The sequence below is a fragment of the Vanacampus margaritifer genome, chromosome 4 (assembly GCF_051991255.1).
Source record: "Vanacampus margaritifer isolate UIUO_Vmar chromosome 4, RoL_Vmar_1.0, whole genome shotgun sequence".
Lineage (NCBI taxonomy): Eukaryota > Metazoa > Chordata > Actinopteri > Syngnathiformes > Syngnathidae > Vanacampus > Vanacampus margaritifer.
The window spans coordinates 9,104,325-9,117,614 of NC_135435.1; the positions used below are offsets into that span (position 1 = coordinate 9,104,325).

Below are 13,290 nucleotides of genomic sequence, written 5' to 3' on the forward strand. Positions count from 1 at the left end.
AAGAAAGAGCTTCATTATGAAGAAGTGTTTGGGCCATCATCCTCTAGCTTGTCTAGCTCTGTTTAACGAGCTTGACCTCTGAGCAAAGGTTTATGTCTCGACCCCTATGCCAGCCACTCAAACCATGACTCTAATGATGAAGTGCCAGTGAGGGATTGGATTACCCTGAGCTATCCACTCAGATTGTCACTCTGGATTTCCCCGGGACTATTTTCAACTGCTTTTTTTTTTTGTACCTGGCAGGTGTTACTTGGCAGTTGGCAACATGAACATTTTTCAAACTCCCCCCCCCCCAGATGTGTCTGAGGATGACTTGATTTAGTGGCTAGGGCTGGGTTTCAATTCTATTCAATTTCCTCAATCAATTTGATTTTGTCTCACAACAGTTCAGTTCGATTCGATTTTTTTCTGATTTGATTTGATTCACTTCAATTCAATCCGATGTTGATTGATTACGGAACATCAGTTCTTAAATATCAAGGACATGATAAAACTCCAGTAACATTCAATTCCAAATTTCATTTTGCGGCGGCAGTAACTGGTTAAATGATTTAGTTTATTAATGAAAGTTACACGTGTTATAATCACTTAAGTGTGACACAAATATTGACATCAGCAAAGATGAGATGAAAGTATTTTCACAATTCAAATTCAATAATTGAACATTTAAAAGATTCGGAATTGTCTTTAAGTGCAATAAATCAGTTATTTCATAAATGGAAGAAAATACTTTTAAATTCATGTGAACAGTGAATTTCAAGAAAACAGTAAGATACAAAAAAATTGGCATTAGAATATAGCTAAGTTTAATCGTTATTCACAAACCTGTTAAAAACTGGCAAAAAGAGCTTGTTGCAACATGACCCTGGTTGATCTCTTATACTCTGCTGCCGCCCGCTGGCTGTTTTTTGTAATAACTACCATTGCTTTTAGCGACCTCTTCATGTCAGAAGCTGCATCAAAGTTTTCTGTATGCTCTAGCATAAAATATATATATATATATATATATATATATATATATATATATATTGGGGGTGCAGGACAAAGTATTAAAAATGTATTGATACGTTTTGGGGATTGAATGAGTTAATTTATGGGGAAAAGAGATATTAAAAAAATCGATTCATGGTTTCATGATTCAATGTCAGGCTCGAAAAAGGAAAAACGATTCAATATCAATTATTTTTATTTTTTAATTTTTTTTTTTAAACCCAGCCCTATGGGCTCTTTGCACAAATCTACTACTTCCTGAACACAGTACCAGTGCTTCATTTCCTGTCTTTCATGATTGGACAATCTAGGTGTGCCTGACCTCAGTAACCACAATGACAATGGCCAGGCACACCTGGATTACTCAGTTTGTCAAATCATGAAAGACAGGAAATGAAGGAGTGGTATTGAGTTCAGGAAGTAGTGGATTTATGCAAAGAGCCCATTAGTGGCCTAAGAAAACAAACGTGCAAAACAAGTAAAAGGCATGTTGTTGTTTTAGAATGACAAATCATCGACACCAAGCCTGAAGTCCAACACACCCACACCCAGGAATGAGGCACCCACACCAGGAACAAGCACTACTCCTGGCCTGAGGCCTCTGACTATGGGCAAACCGCCCGGCATGGAGGCATTAGGTATGAAGCGCACTCATACCGCGCACCTGCTGCTAACTTATTTAGAATGTCTGACTGAAATGCATGAACCTGCTATTATCTTATGTTTAAGTTGGAAATTCAATACCTTCAGAAACTGCACTTTTTATCATGAAAAATGTTAGCATTACCCTGAAATGACATTTTCTCCTCTGTAGCTGCCCCTGCCCTTCGCACACCCCTGTCCATTGCGGGTTCCTACGCCACCCCGTTTGCCATGATGGGTCATCATGAGATGAATGGATCCCTGACCAGTCCGGGCGTCTACCCCGGACTGATTTCACCTCAGATGAGTGCGGCGGCTGCAGCTGCTGCAGCTTATGGACGCTCACCAATTGTAAATATTTTTGCTTGACTATTCACTTTGTATAAGGTTAGCGATTTCACATACGACTTTCACACATTTTGTATACTGTAGCCCAGTGGTACTGAACCCCACCAATTCACCTATGCACATTCACCAAAGCCTTCTTTATTGAAAAATAAAACATGATTCTGCACCCCCCACACCCCCACCCCTTCCCAAAACCAGATTCAAGACATAGGTTTAAGGTTTACCTTTTTTTTTTTAATCGAATCTGGCTGTCTTCACCTTGAATTCACCTTAAGAAAAGGTTTGTTAATTTTTGTTAGACAGCTAGTTGTGCTGTCCTAGAATTGCTCATCTTGGCCTTGCTAATCATGCTGATATCCCATCACTCTTTTCTATATTCATAGAGGGCCTAAAACAACCACCACTATTTTCTTAAGATGGAATCCAGGGTCAGCAGATACAGTGGAAACAGCAGAGACCCCAGAATTGAACCGTGTGGAACACCATACGTTCCATTACATGTGAATTCAAATTGCACATATTCATCCGATTACTTTCTTTTTTTTTGCTCGACATAGTTAGTATGAAGGGATTACAATGATAAAGTAGAGGATCGTTCCATTTTTGACTTGTAGTTGGGTTATTTTTGAGGCAACTGTTTTTAAAGTGAATGTAGCATGATCACCGGCAGACAATGATGGCCAGTGGGGTGTTTCATCAGGAATCATGTGAGTCAGGTGTCTTGATATCTGATGAACCCCATGATAATGCTCTTGACCTCTGCCGAACACCTGAAACTGACTTATCAAACCCAGATTAAGAACCACTGCTTTAGCCTCATCAGTTTAGCGCAAGTATTGACCATGTAACCTGTAGCCATCTTAGCTTTAAGTTGTACATTGTGTATGCAAAATGACTTTGAGAAACTTAAGTATTCATTCTGTATATCCATAACTGTGAATTTCTCTTCTCCCCTGGCTGCATGCAGCTTTGTGTACATAATGAAAAAGAACAAAGACTGCCAAGATCCCATTACTTTGAAGTTCACTAGTTAGCATTCTAAAGGCTTAAAAAAGGCGCTTCCCTAAAATGAATCTCATGTTTGAAAATCTCCCAGCTTTTCATTAGTATTACCAAGTGGGATGTTGTGTTAGCTTGTGCAAAGCTTCTCTGTTCGCAATCGAGTAGAATCTATGCTTTTCATTTGCCTCGAAACAACCGTATAGGGCTTTTAGCAGATGAAAGATTTCCCATTTGAATATTTTAATAGCCCAATTTATATCAGCAGGTTATCATTTGTTTTTAATGCTTTCCTCTACTTGTTTATGCAGGCGGGATTTGACCCCCATCCCCACATGAGAGCTCCAGGCCTGCCTACCAGCCTCCCTTCCATTTCGGGAGGAAAACCGTGAGTGTTTGAGTTTCTCATGTTGCTTTCAGCACATACCTCTGACTGAGCTGTGTTGAGATGAAAAACACCTGTGGTTGTAAATATCGGTTATTATGGATTCAATTTGTGGCAAAGTTGAAAGATAAAAATAAATCACATTTTTTTATTTTATTTTTTTTAAATCGTTGGAGTCTGTAGAGATCACTCTCCCAGTTCAACTTTAAAGTAGCACTAAAGAACTTTTCAACCGTAATCAAATATTTTCATAACTCTTCTGATGAAATATCAACTTAAGCTATAAAACGATGCAATGCGCTTGTCCTCATGGGAAACGTAGTCTTCCTTCAGTCATAACATTACTGCTTTTGTCCATATGGCGGCGCTATAGTCAACATAAACTGAAAGTTCCTTAGTGTTGCTTTAATACATTTTGTACAGATCATTAGTTTTACAATATCAGTGGTATCCAAACTATGGCTCGGGGGCCATTTTTGGCCCGCCATCCAACTTTAAGCGACCCACAGCATATTATAAAAATGACATCTGCTACTAATAAATTTGTTTTTTTATATACAGTAGAGATTTTTCTAAATATGCAAATGAACTTTTTACAATTACACAAGTAACATTTCTCTTCTTAACACTGGTGCTGAATAAAAATATTATTTTTTACGAGCTAAAACAGTTTCAGAACTTGTGTAAAGGTCCAAATTGTGAAAATATCAGATGAATGATTCCCATGTGACTGCTTCAAATGAAGAGTGGGAGTCGGCTGCTGTTCAGTGCAAGGGCTGATATTTTCTAGTGCCTTTCAGGGTCTCGACCACCCAAAAAATCTTATAAAATCTTAAATGTGTGCCTTATAGAAAGTGGTTAAGGTAACAGATTTAAAAACAAAACAAAAAAATTAAGACAATGGAACCTCAGAGATTGAACGTCTCGGAACTCGTACAAATCGGATTCAAACAAAAAATGTGAATAAAAAATGCCTCGGAGTTTGAACTCATTCTCGGACTTCGAACACCCAAGCAAAGCAAGCTAAGCCGAACGTACCTTGAAAACGGGTAGCCGAGCGAAACCGAGCAATGCCGAATGCTCACGTTGCTGTAGTTGAGACGATGCACTGCTCATTTCCAGTCAGATCGTGAATACTCCCGCAGGTGTTCCATACTCGCGAGTGCATTTTGATTATTCCACGACAATTTTTTGTTTTTGGGGCTTGGGAACGGATTAATTGCATTTACATTATTTCCTATGGGAAAAAATGTTTCGGAAGTTAAACAATTCGGACTTTGAACACTTCGCAGGAACAAATTATATATTATATAATATATAATTATATAACTCCAAAGTACCACTGTATATAAACAATAATGCAATTGCTTGATTGACTGTGATTTTGGTGTGGTTGATAAATTAAATAAAAAAATAATAATCCAAAAACATTTGGACACCACTGGCATAACATATTGGCTTTTTGAAAGCGTACATTTTTTATTTATTTTTTTAGCTGACTCGTTATCACAAAGGTGTAAACGCTAAAATTACAGTCAGTGGTGCATGTTTTCACCATCCTATGTCAAAAGGACAAAGCAACTCTGACAAGAGACATACATTTCTCACGTTGATCTCCTCACTGCTCCTGGCATCTTTGCAGGGCGTATTCCTTTCACGTGAGCGCGGACGGTCAGATGCAGCCCGTGCCATTCCCCCCAGACGCACTGATAGGCCCGGGCATCCCACGGCACGCTCGTCAGATCAACACGCTGAGCCACGGGGAAGTGGTGTGCGCTGTCACCATCAGCAACCCCACTCGTCACGTCTACACGGGCGGCAAGGGCTGCGTGAAGATCTGGGACATCAGCCAACCAGGCAGCAAGAGCCCCGTGTCCCAACTTGACTGTCTGGTAATTGGTTGTCATTGTTTCTTACATGGTCATGGCACAATGCCTTTTTTTTTTTTTACAGACCTCCAACCAGTTGCGATACATTATACACTCACTGTGACAGCTCATTGCTTGAGTCTGATTTCCCCCTCCCATTGTAGTCCCAATGGGACTGAAATGTGAGCAATTTGGCAGGGTCTGGCAGTGCTGTGCTATGCTGAAATAATAATTTTCTGTGGGAGGAGGGAAAATCCTGCTGAGTAAAAATGTTCTGATTGGCTGACCTTGTCTGCCATTAGCAAGCTCATTGCTCCCCCTCAACTGCCTTCTAGTTCTCATTTTGATTTTGTGGCTTCATCCTCTTCATATGGCCGCAAACATCCTGGAGGTGCGTTGGGAGTGCAATTGGCTCTCATAAAGCCGTCAGGGTGCCGTTTTAATGCGGCTGAGAGCGTCCACACTTCTGACTCCTTCGCTGCAGTTCTTGTTAAAGCTGACATCTTCGTCTTTACCTTATCACGAAACAGGAAGAGGTTTTTCTAAAACTGCACTCCTAAGAAAAGCCAATTGACAGGATGAAGTCTGCACTGATTAACTAAATGATCCCAAAAACGTATAAATACGTTCTATTTGAAATGTTTTAAGTGTCCCAAAGACGTATTTATACGTTTTAAAAAATAATAATATTTTTTTCTAATGCTTGAGCATACAGAAGGCCTTGATGCAACAGTTGAGGAAATGGTAGTTATTACACAAACGGCCAGCAGGTGGCAGCAGAGCAGAAGAGGTCAACCAGGGCCATGTTGAAAAAAGCTCATTTACCCACAGTTCTATACAGATTTGTGAATAATAATGAAACTTAACTATATTCTAATGCTAATTGCTGCAAAAACGCAAACTGATTTTTTTTTTTCCTGATGAAAGAAAATCCATGTTTCATCTATGTTACATGTTTTTTTTATAGCAATAGAACACAATATTCTGTGGGCCTTGCAAACTCATTCAAAATCCAGTAAAACAGCCGGGAGCGAAGGGGATTGCTTCTGTGAAAATGGCTGGGAGTTAATAGGGCTGGGTATCGATTCTAATGTCCTTAATCAATTCGATTTCGATTCACAAGAGTTCAGTTCGATAAAAAATTTTTCCCCCTATATGATTTGATTCACTTCAATTCAATCTGCTTTTGAATAATTATGGAACATCAATTCTTCTTAAATATCAAGGACAACATAAAAACTCCAGAATCATTAAATTCCAAATTATAGTTTGCGGCGGCAGTAACTGGTTAAATGATTTAGTGTTATAATCACTTATGTGTTATACAAACATTGACATCAGCAAGGATGAGATGAAAATATTTTCATAATTCTAATTCAATAATTATAAATTGAAAGTAAATATCAATAATATATATAATATATAATATTATAATAATGTAAATATGAATAACTGCAGTAACTGGTTAAATGATTTATTGTCAATTATAAAAATAAGATTTTATGGGAAAAGGGATATTGAAAGAATTGATTCAATATTGATTATAATAATATTGATTCATAGTTTTATGAATCGATATCAGGCTCAAGGAGCAAAATCGATTCAATATCAATTATTGGAATTTTTTATACCCAGCTCTACTAATTAACGGCCAGTACTGACAGAATCCCGCCCACCATTATTGTGTTTAGCGCGGGACAAATAGAGGGTATCAAGATGTTCTCCATTTATCCAAACAACGCTCACCTCGTGTTTGTGCTTCAGAACAGGGACAATTACATTCGCTCCTGCAAGCTGCTGCCCGACGGCCGCACCCTGATCGTGGGCGGCGAGGCCAGCACACTGACCATCTGGGACCTGGCGTCACAGACGCCACGCATTAAGGCGGAGTTGACCTCCTCGGCCCCGGCCTGCTACGCGCTGGCCATAAGCCCCGACGCAAAGGTCTGCTTCTCCTGCTGCTCGGATGGCAACATCGCCGTGTGGGACCTCCATAATCAGACCCTCGTCAGGTAAGTAGTCCAACAAAATTTCTCCTCTTCCCCTCACGGACTTATGATGTAACCCGTCTCCTCTTTTCTTATTCCAGGCAGTTCCAGGGCCACACGGATGGAGCCAGCTGTATCGACATCTCGCATGATGGGACCAAGCTGTGGACCGGAGGCCTGGACAACACAGTCCGCTCCTGGGATTTGAGAGAAGGCCGGCAGCTCCAGCAGCATGACTTTACCTCGCAGGTAAAGAAGACATCCCAAACAAACAACGTTCACGCTGACTTTCTTTTGTTTGAAAGTCAACATTCATTTGAAAACATCTTCGGTTCCAGATCTTTTCTTTAGGCTACTGTCCCACTGGGGAATGGCTGGCTGTAGGAATGGAGAGCAGCAATGTGGAGGTGTTGCACCACACCAAGCCGGACAAGTACCAGCTACATCTGCACGAAAGTTGCGTCCTTTCACTCAAGTTTGCATACTGTGGTAAGAAATTTGCATTGTTACGCATGAAAGATGTATTGTTTGGGTAGCTGTGCAAGGCCTTGCCAGAAGTAGAGAAGAAGTCTGTTAGTTTCCAATATTGTCTTAAGACAGATGTCTCAAACTCGCCATTTGTGGTCTGCAGGATGATATTTTGAGATCAAAGTTTCATGTTAGTGTCATGTCAGGTTGGTGATGACCTTGGTTTTTCAACTTTGGTGTTATTGGAGTTCAGGTGGCTAGGATGGATTTTTTTTCATGGCAAAGTGCAATTTGCTATGGAGCCCGCCAGGGGACATCACAAAAATATTTAAGGCTGCAATATGACGCAATACTTTGCAATATTATCCAATGCTATTATATTACATTATATTACAATAACAATTGCATTATAACGCAATAATTTACGATATATAACAGAAAACTATTGCATTTTAACACAATGACTTTTTAAAAAAATATTGTGAAATAACGCAAATTATTTGTGAGTAAGGAGCGATTCCACTTCCAGGTAATCAGCAATAGGCTTGGCTATGACAAACACCACCATTGCTTTGTTAATTCACTTTTAGTGAATATGTATAATAATGATTTAAAAAAACAACATATATATTATTTTTAGGGGTGTCAGGCGATTACAGTTTTTAGTCGTAATTAATCACATTACTTCAATAGTTAACTCGTGATTTTGTATCTGTTCTAAATGTACAATAATTTTTTCATAAAGTTTTCATACTCATGTTAACATAAAAGTGAAAAAAAAAGTTCAACTAGTAAAAATATGGCTTTATCTTTTAGTTTTTAATAAAAAAAATCATAATTCATAAAATTGAATTAAAATTAAAAATATGTACTGTATTGTAAAAGTGGGATATTGATTTGTGTTGAGGTCAGTTTTCTGCCACTAGATGGCATAATTGCCAATACGGTGGTGACAGCTCAGTGCACTTTTCTTTTCATATTGAGATCATCTTTAACCTGAAGTAACTTGTGAAATTCTGCACTTTTTTTAAATGTTAAAAAAATAAATACAAATATATACATTATTATTAAATGTATTACTGCAAAATTCTGACTTTGTGACTGGAATTCCCCCAGTTAAGGGCAGTCATTAATCGCGCATTAAAAAAATGAGTATTGTTAAAGGAACTTAAAATTAACTCAAATTACTTAATGCACTAATTTTGACACCCCTAATAATTATGTATTGCAAAACAACGCAATGTTATTTTTAGAGGGGAACGATTCACGTGTATTGCGGCGCTGGCAGGAGCATAGACGATGGTTCTGAGAGATTTTTACCATCTAGAGATGTTTGGGGCGAGGACATATGTACTAAATGTTAACAGTTAATTAACAAAACAATCATCAGGTTGATGATAGCCAAGGCTATTACTAATGACCGGGAGTGGAATCTCTCGTTCTCTCGCAAATAATTTGCGTTATTTCGTAATATTTTTGCAAAAATCATTGCTATAGTATTGCGTTATATCACAAATATAGTTATTGCAATATAACGCGATAGTATTAAGGATGACCTTCTATGGCAGAATGAATCTTTATTTTACACTTTGTATAATGTAAAAGTGCATTACATTGTAACAACAAAAGTGTGGACTCAATTCTGCTCACAAAACTATTCCAAATGGTTTGTCAGCATGACATGTAATCGCTGCGAGCTCAAGCCACTCTGTAGATGCTTGTGAGGATCCCCCCCCCCCTTCCACCACACACACACACACACACACACACACACACACACACACACACACACACACACACACACATTATATCCTGCCAAGCCTGTGGGAGTGTTGCGTTCAAGTTTAAGCTGCAAACAAATGAGATTTTTCTATCACTTAACATCCCCCCCAAAACGCAAGTGTTTATTTCTGCTCTAAGCCCTCCTTCAGCACATTGTCGTATTTCAGCCACTACAGAGCTGGTTAATTCAAATGATGCTTCCGGGCTCTTGCTGCCATTAATTACACCATTAGCCAACTAGTCATTTGGGTAATTAGTCAGAAGCTGATTGAAATAATTATCTGAGTGGAAATAGTGCGAGACCCATAATGAGATTTTGCTGATCGTTTATGTTGTACTATTTTCCCCAATTAGCTTTTATGGCCATTGATGGATAAAGTCAAGTCATTATGCATTTGCCCCTTGGCTCCAGTTATGGATTCAAGGCATAAATGTTGCCTTTGTAGAAGATGCTCGAACCTGATTGTCTGTGCAGATTCTACATTCTTTTCTCAAGACAACAATTTTGTGTTTGCAGGTAAATGGTTTGTCAGTACGGGGAAGGACAATCTGCTGAATGCATGGAGGACGCCCTACGGCGCCAGCATATTCCAGGTATTGACATCAGTCAATGCACACTGACATGCACAACACGCTGCACAGCTAACATTTCCTTGTTTATTTCAAGGAAACGGGAAGCATCGACCGTTGCCGTTGTTTATTAGTGTGTCTCGGTCCGACTAGAGTAAAGATCTTGAGCGCTATTTTTTGTGAAATGTAAATGTTTAATAATGAGTGTTTCATATATATTCAATTACAGAAGAGGATTTAGGGTCAGTGACGTAAAAAAAAGGGGGGGGGGGATGGCAGGATTCTATTTTTATTCTCAGAATTCTGACCTTACTCAGAATTCTCACTTTATTCTCAGAATTCTGACTTTAAAGTGACTTTAAAGTCAGAATTCTGAGTTAAAGTCATTTATTCGCAGAATACTGACTTTAAAGTGAGAATTCTAACTTTAAAGTCAGAATTCTGATCTAATGATCTAATCTAATGAGTGTTTCATGTATATCCAATTATAGAAGAGGATTAGGGCCAGTGAAGAGAGGACAAAAAAAAAGTTTGGCAGGATTCTCACTTTATTCTCAACTTTAATCACAGAATTTTCACTTTAAAGTCAGAATCTGACTTTAAAGTCTGAATTTGTAGAATAAAGTCAGAATCTGACTTTAAAGTCTGAATTTGTAAAATAAAGTCAGAATCTGACTTTAAAGTCTGAATTTGTAGAATAAAGTCTGAATTCTGAGTAAAGTCAATTATACTGAAAATTCTGACTTTAAAGTCAGAATTCTTTAAACTTTAAAGTGAGAATTCTGAGATTCTGTGAATTAAGTGAGAATTCTCACTTTAAAGTTTCAAGAATTATGAGAATAAAGTCAGAATTCTGCCCCCCCCCCTTCTTCACTGGCCATAATCCTCTTCCGGATCCAATAGTGGTGCTCCACGTGACTTTGTTTTATTTGCGCAGTCCAAGGAGTCGTCGTCAGTCCTAAGCTGTGACATCTCAGCGGATGACAAATACATCGTGACGGGTTCCGGTGACAAGAAGGCCACAGTCTACGAGGTCATCTACTAGAGACATTCACTCTCACTCTCACTCTGCTTGAGCACTTCTACTGAGACGACTCTTGTCGCTGACCCTGCCATCTATCTGCAAAGTGGAACTCAAGACTTTTATCCAGCCCTGAAGGCATCCGCTACAGGGAAACAGATTTTTTACAGCGTGCAGCCTTTTTTGTGTCTTAATTTCTTTTGTATTTTTTTTTTTTAGCATAACCCAATGAAGCAGTGCTTCAGCCCTGAGAACCATAATCCACAGTTGTCTTGTGAAAAGTGTACATATTGGATTAAATAAAAATACATTTTATATATATATATATACATATATATATATATATTATAAAAAATGATATATATATTTTCATGTCCTGGGTGTACTTGTGATATGTTTTGGCCCTCACTGTTTTACTTAATATGTGAGCGCAATTCCTAGATTAGAACTTTTGAACTGTAACGCAGCATTTTTTGTTTCCTTGAAGCGCATTGTGTGTGTGGGCTGACCTTTTCAACAAGAGGCAGAGGAGCAGGATGTTTGAAACGAGGACGTTGTGGAACATTTTGAATGGCCTTTCAGCTCAATGCTCTTGCGAGATAATGTGGTCGGATCTGCATCGTGGAGCCACTGACTCATTTGTGCCACACTGATTGAAAAGAAGAGATTGCTGGAGTTGAATGTTGAGCCGAACCCTTGGACCTCAGTTGGCGGCAGAAGCACGGGAGCAGCCGTGAACTTCATGACGATGTGCTTGTGGCTAACTTTACGTAACAAGGGATGCAGAATCCCACCGTTGTTTTTTTTAACTACAGACAAAAAGTCCTTTCTAAGCCATTGGCATCCATTTTGATCTTATCGATATTCCTCGAATGTGTTTGGTCGATCGAGGAAATGAAATGATCAGTGCCTGTTCTTGATGAAGATGTGGGAGAGAAACGAAATGGACAAAAGACTCATTCAAGTGTTGCTCATGTTGACATGAACACTTTCAGTTTTTACACTGTGCTCCTGACAACGTCAGCCTTTCCTACAGACACAAAAGGGGAGGGGGTGTGGGGGGAGGGGATTGCTCTTCCCACTGTATCACACCAAAGTATGTAGCAAATGCTGTCAGCACTGGGAAGAAATGTATAGTTGTTAATAAATCAATAAAGCTTTTTTGTAGAAACTGTCTTATCTGCCAGAAGAATATACTCTCTCAGGGGTGAGGGGTCATCGACCCTCGAAGACACTGATCATGTTTTTCATTTCTCATAATATTGATTTCACAATAGAAAATGGATAAATATATATAAACACATTTACCAATGTCACCATTCCAAGGGAATCACAATGTCCCATTACTGCTGAAATCATACCTCATTAATCTTTTCATGGCACCGCCTGAAAATCTTCTGTAGAGGCTTGATGTAAAGCAAACACAAATGCCTTTTTCTTCCTGGTTTTAGTTCAACCGCCAAGACATTTTGGAATGCGTTTATTTAGAATGAAATGTGGCTTGTATCAAAATCGCTAAAGAATTCAATAAGTTCTAATAAACTTAGTGGAGCCAAACATGGCTTCTGTATGGCTAATATACTGTATCTATGGTCTTTGCAGCTAGCTCGTAGCATGGAGGCTAACCCATCCAGCATTCAGGATGTTTGTTGTAGAGTCCAAATTAATCGATTAATCGACAAGTAAACGATTATCAATTTAATTGACGACTATTATAATAATCGAGTAATCGTTTGGAGCCATTTTTTTATTTAAAATTGTCCAAATCATCTGATTTCAGCACATCACCAGTAATGGTTCACTGATTTCTGTAGTCCTCATGAAAGAAGACTGATTATCTTTTGTGTTTAATCAAAATAAGATATTTGCAAACATATGTTTTTACTTTGCAAAACAATGACTGGACCGGTAACATAGTACAACAACATCCCCCCACTTTTTTTTATTTTTATTTAATATCACTATGCAAACATGAAATAACCACCAATCTGGTTAATAAGCAGTAATCAAGTAAAAAATGCTTTTGTAATACATTTTAATGCTAAATTAAATTTAATCGGATCAGTCGATTAATCGATTAAACAATCAATCGATTAATCGATTCACCAAAAAATATTTGATAGTGACAGCACTAGTTTGTTGTAAGGACTATTTACAATGTTTTTTACAACACTAAAGTGTGCAATAACCGGCCCATCCCCCTCAGCAATACGTGTATTCGCTGAAGTA

General features: G+C 38.5%; 1 protein-coding gene across 7 annotated transcripts in view; it reads left to right on the forward strand.

Annotated features, from left to right (window-relative positions):
• The window catches only part of tle3b (TLE family member 3, transcriptional corepressor b), a 39,581-nt gene extending 27,344 nt beyond the window's left edge, over positions 1–12,237 (forward strand). For all 7 annotated transcript variants that reach the window (XM_077563467.1, XM_077563468.1, XM_077563469.1 and 4 more), the window contains exons 13-21: positions 1,493–1,628; positions 1,805–1,983; positions 3,291–3,367; positions 5,007–5,256; positions 6,997–7,244; positions 7,322–7,469; positions 7,559–7,709; positions 9,988–10,064; positions 10,978–12,237. In XM_077563467.1, the coding sequence (XP_077419593.1) occupies positions 1,493–1,628; positions 1,805–1,983; positions 3,291–3,367; positions 5,007–5,256; positions 6,997–7,244; positions 7,322–7,469; positions 7,559–7,709; positions 9,988–10,064; positions 10,978–11,085 (1,374 nt within the window). In that variant the 3' untranslated portion in view covers positions 11,086–12,237. The remainder of the gene's footprint in view (positions 1–1,492; positions 1,629–1,804; positions 1,984–3,290; positions 3,368–5,006; positions 5,257–6,996; positions 7,245–7,321; positions 7,470–7,558; positions 7,710–9,987; positions 10,065–10,977) is intronic.
• The last annotated feature ends 1,053 nt before the right edge of the window (positions 12,238–13,290 follow it).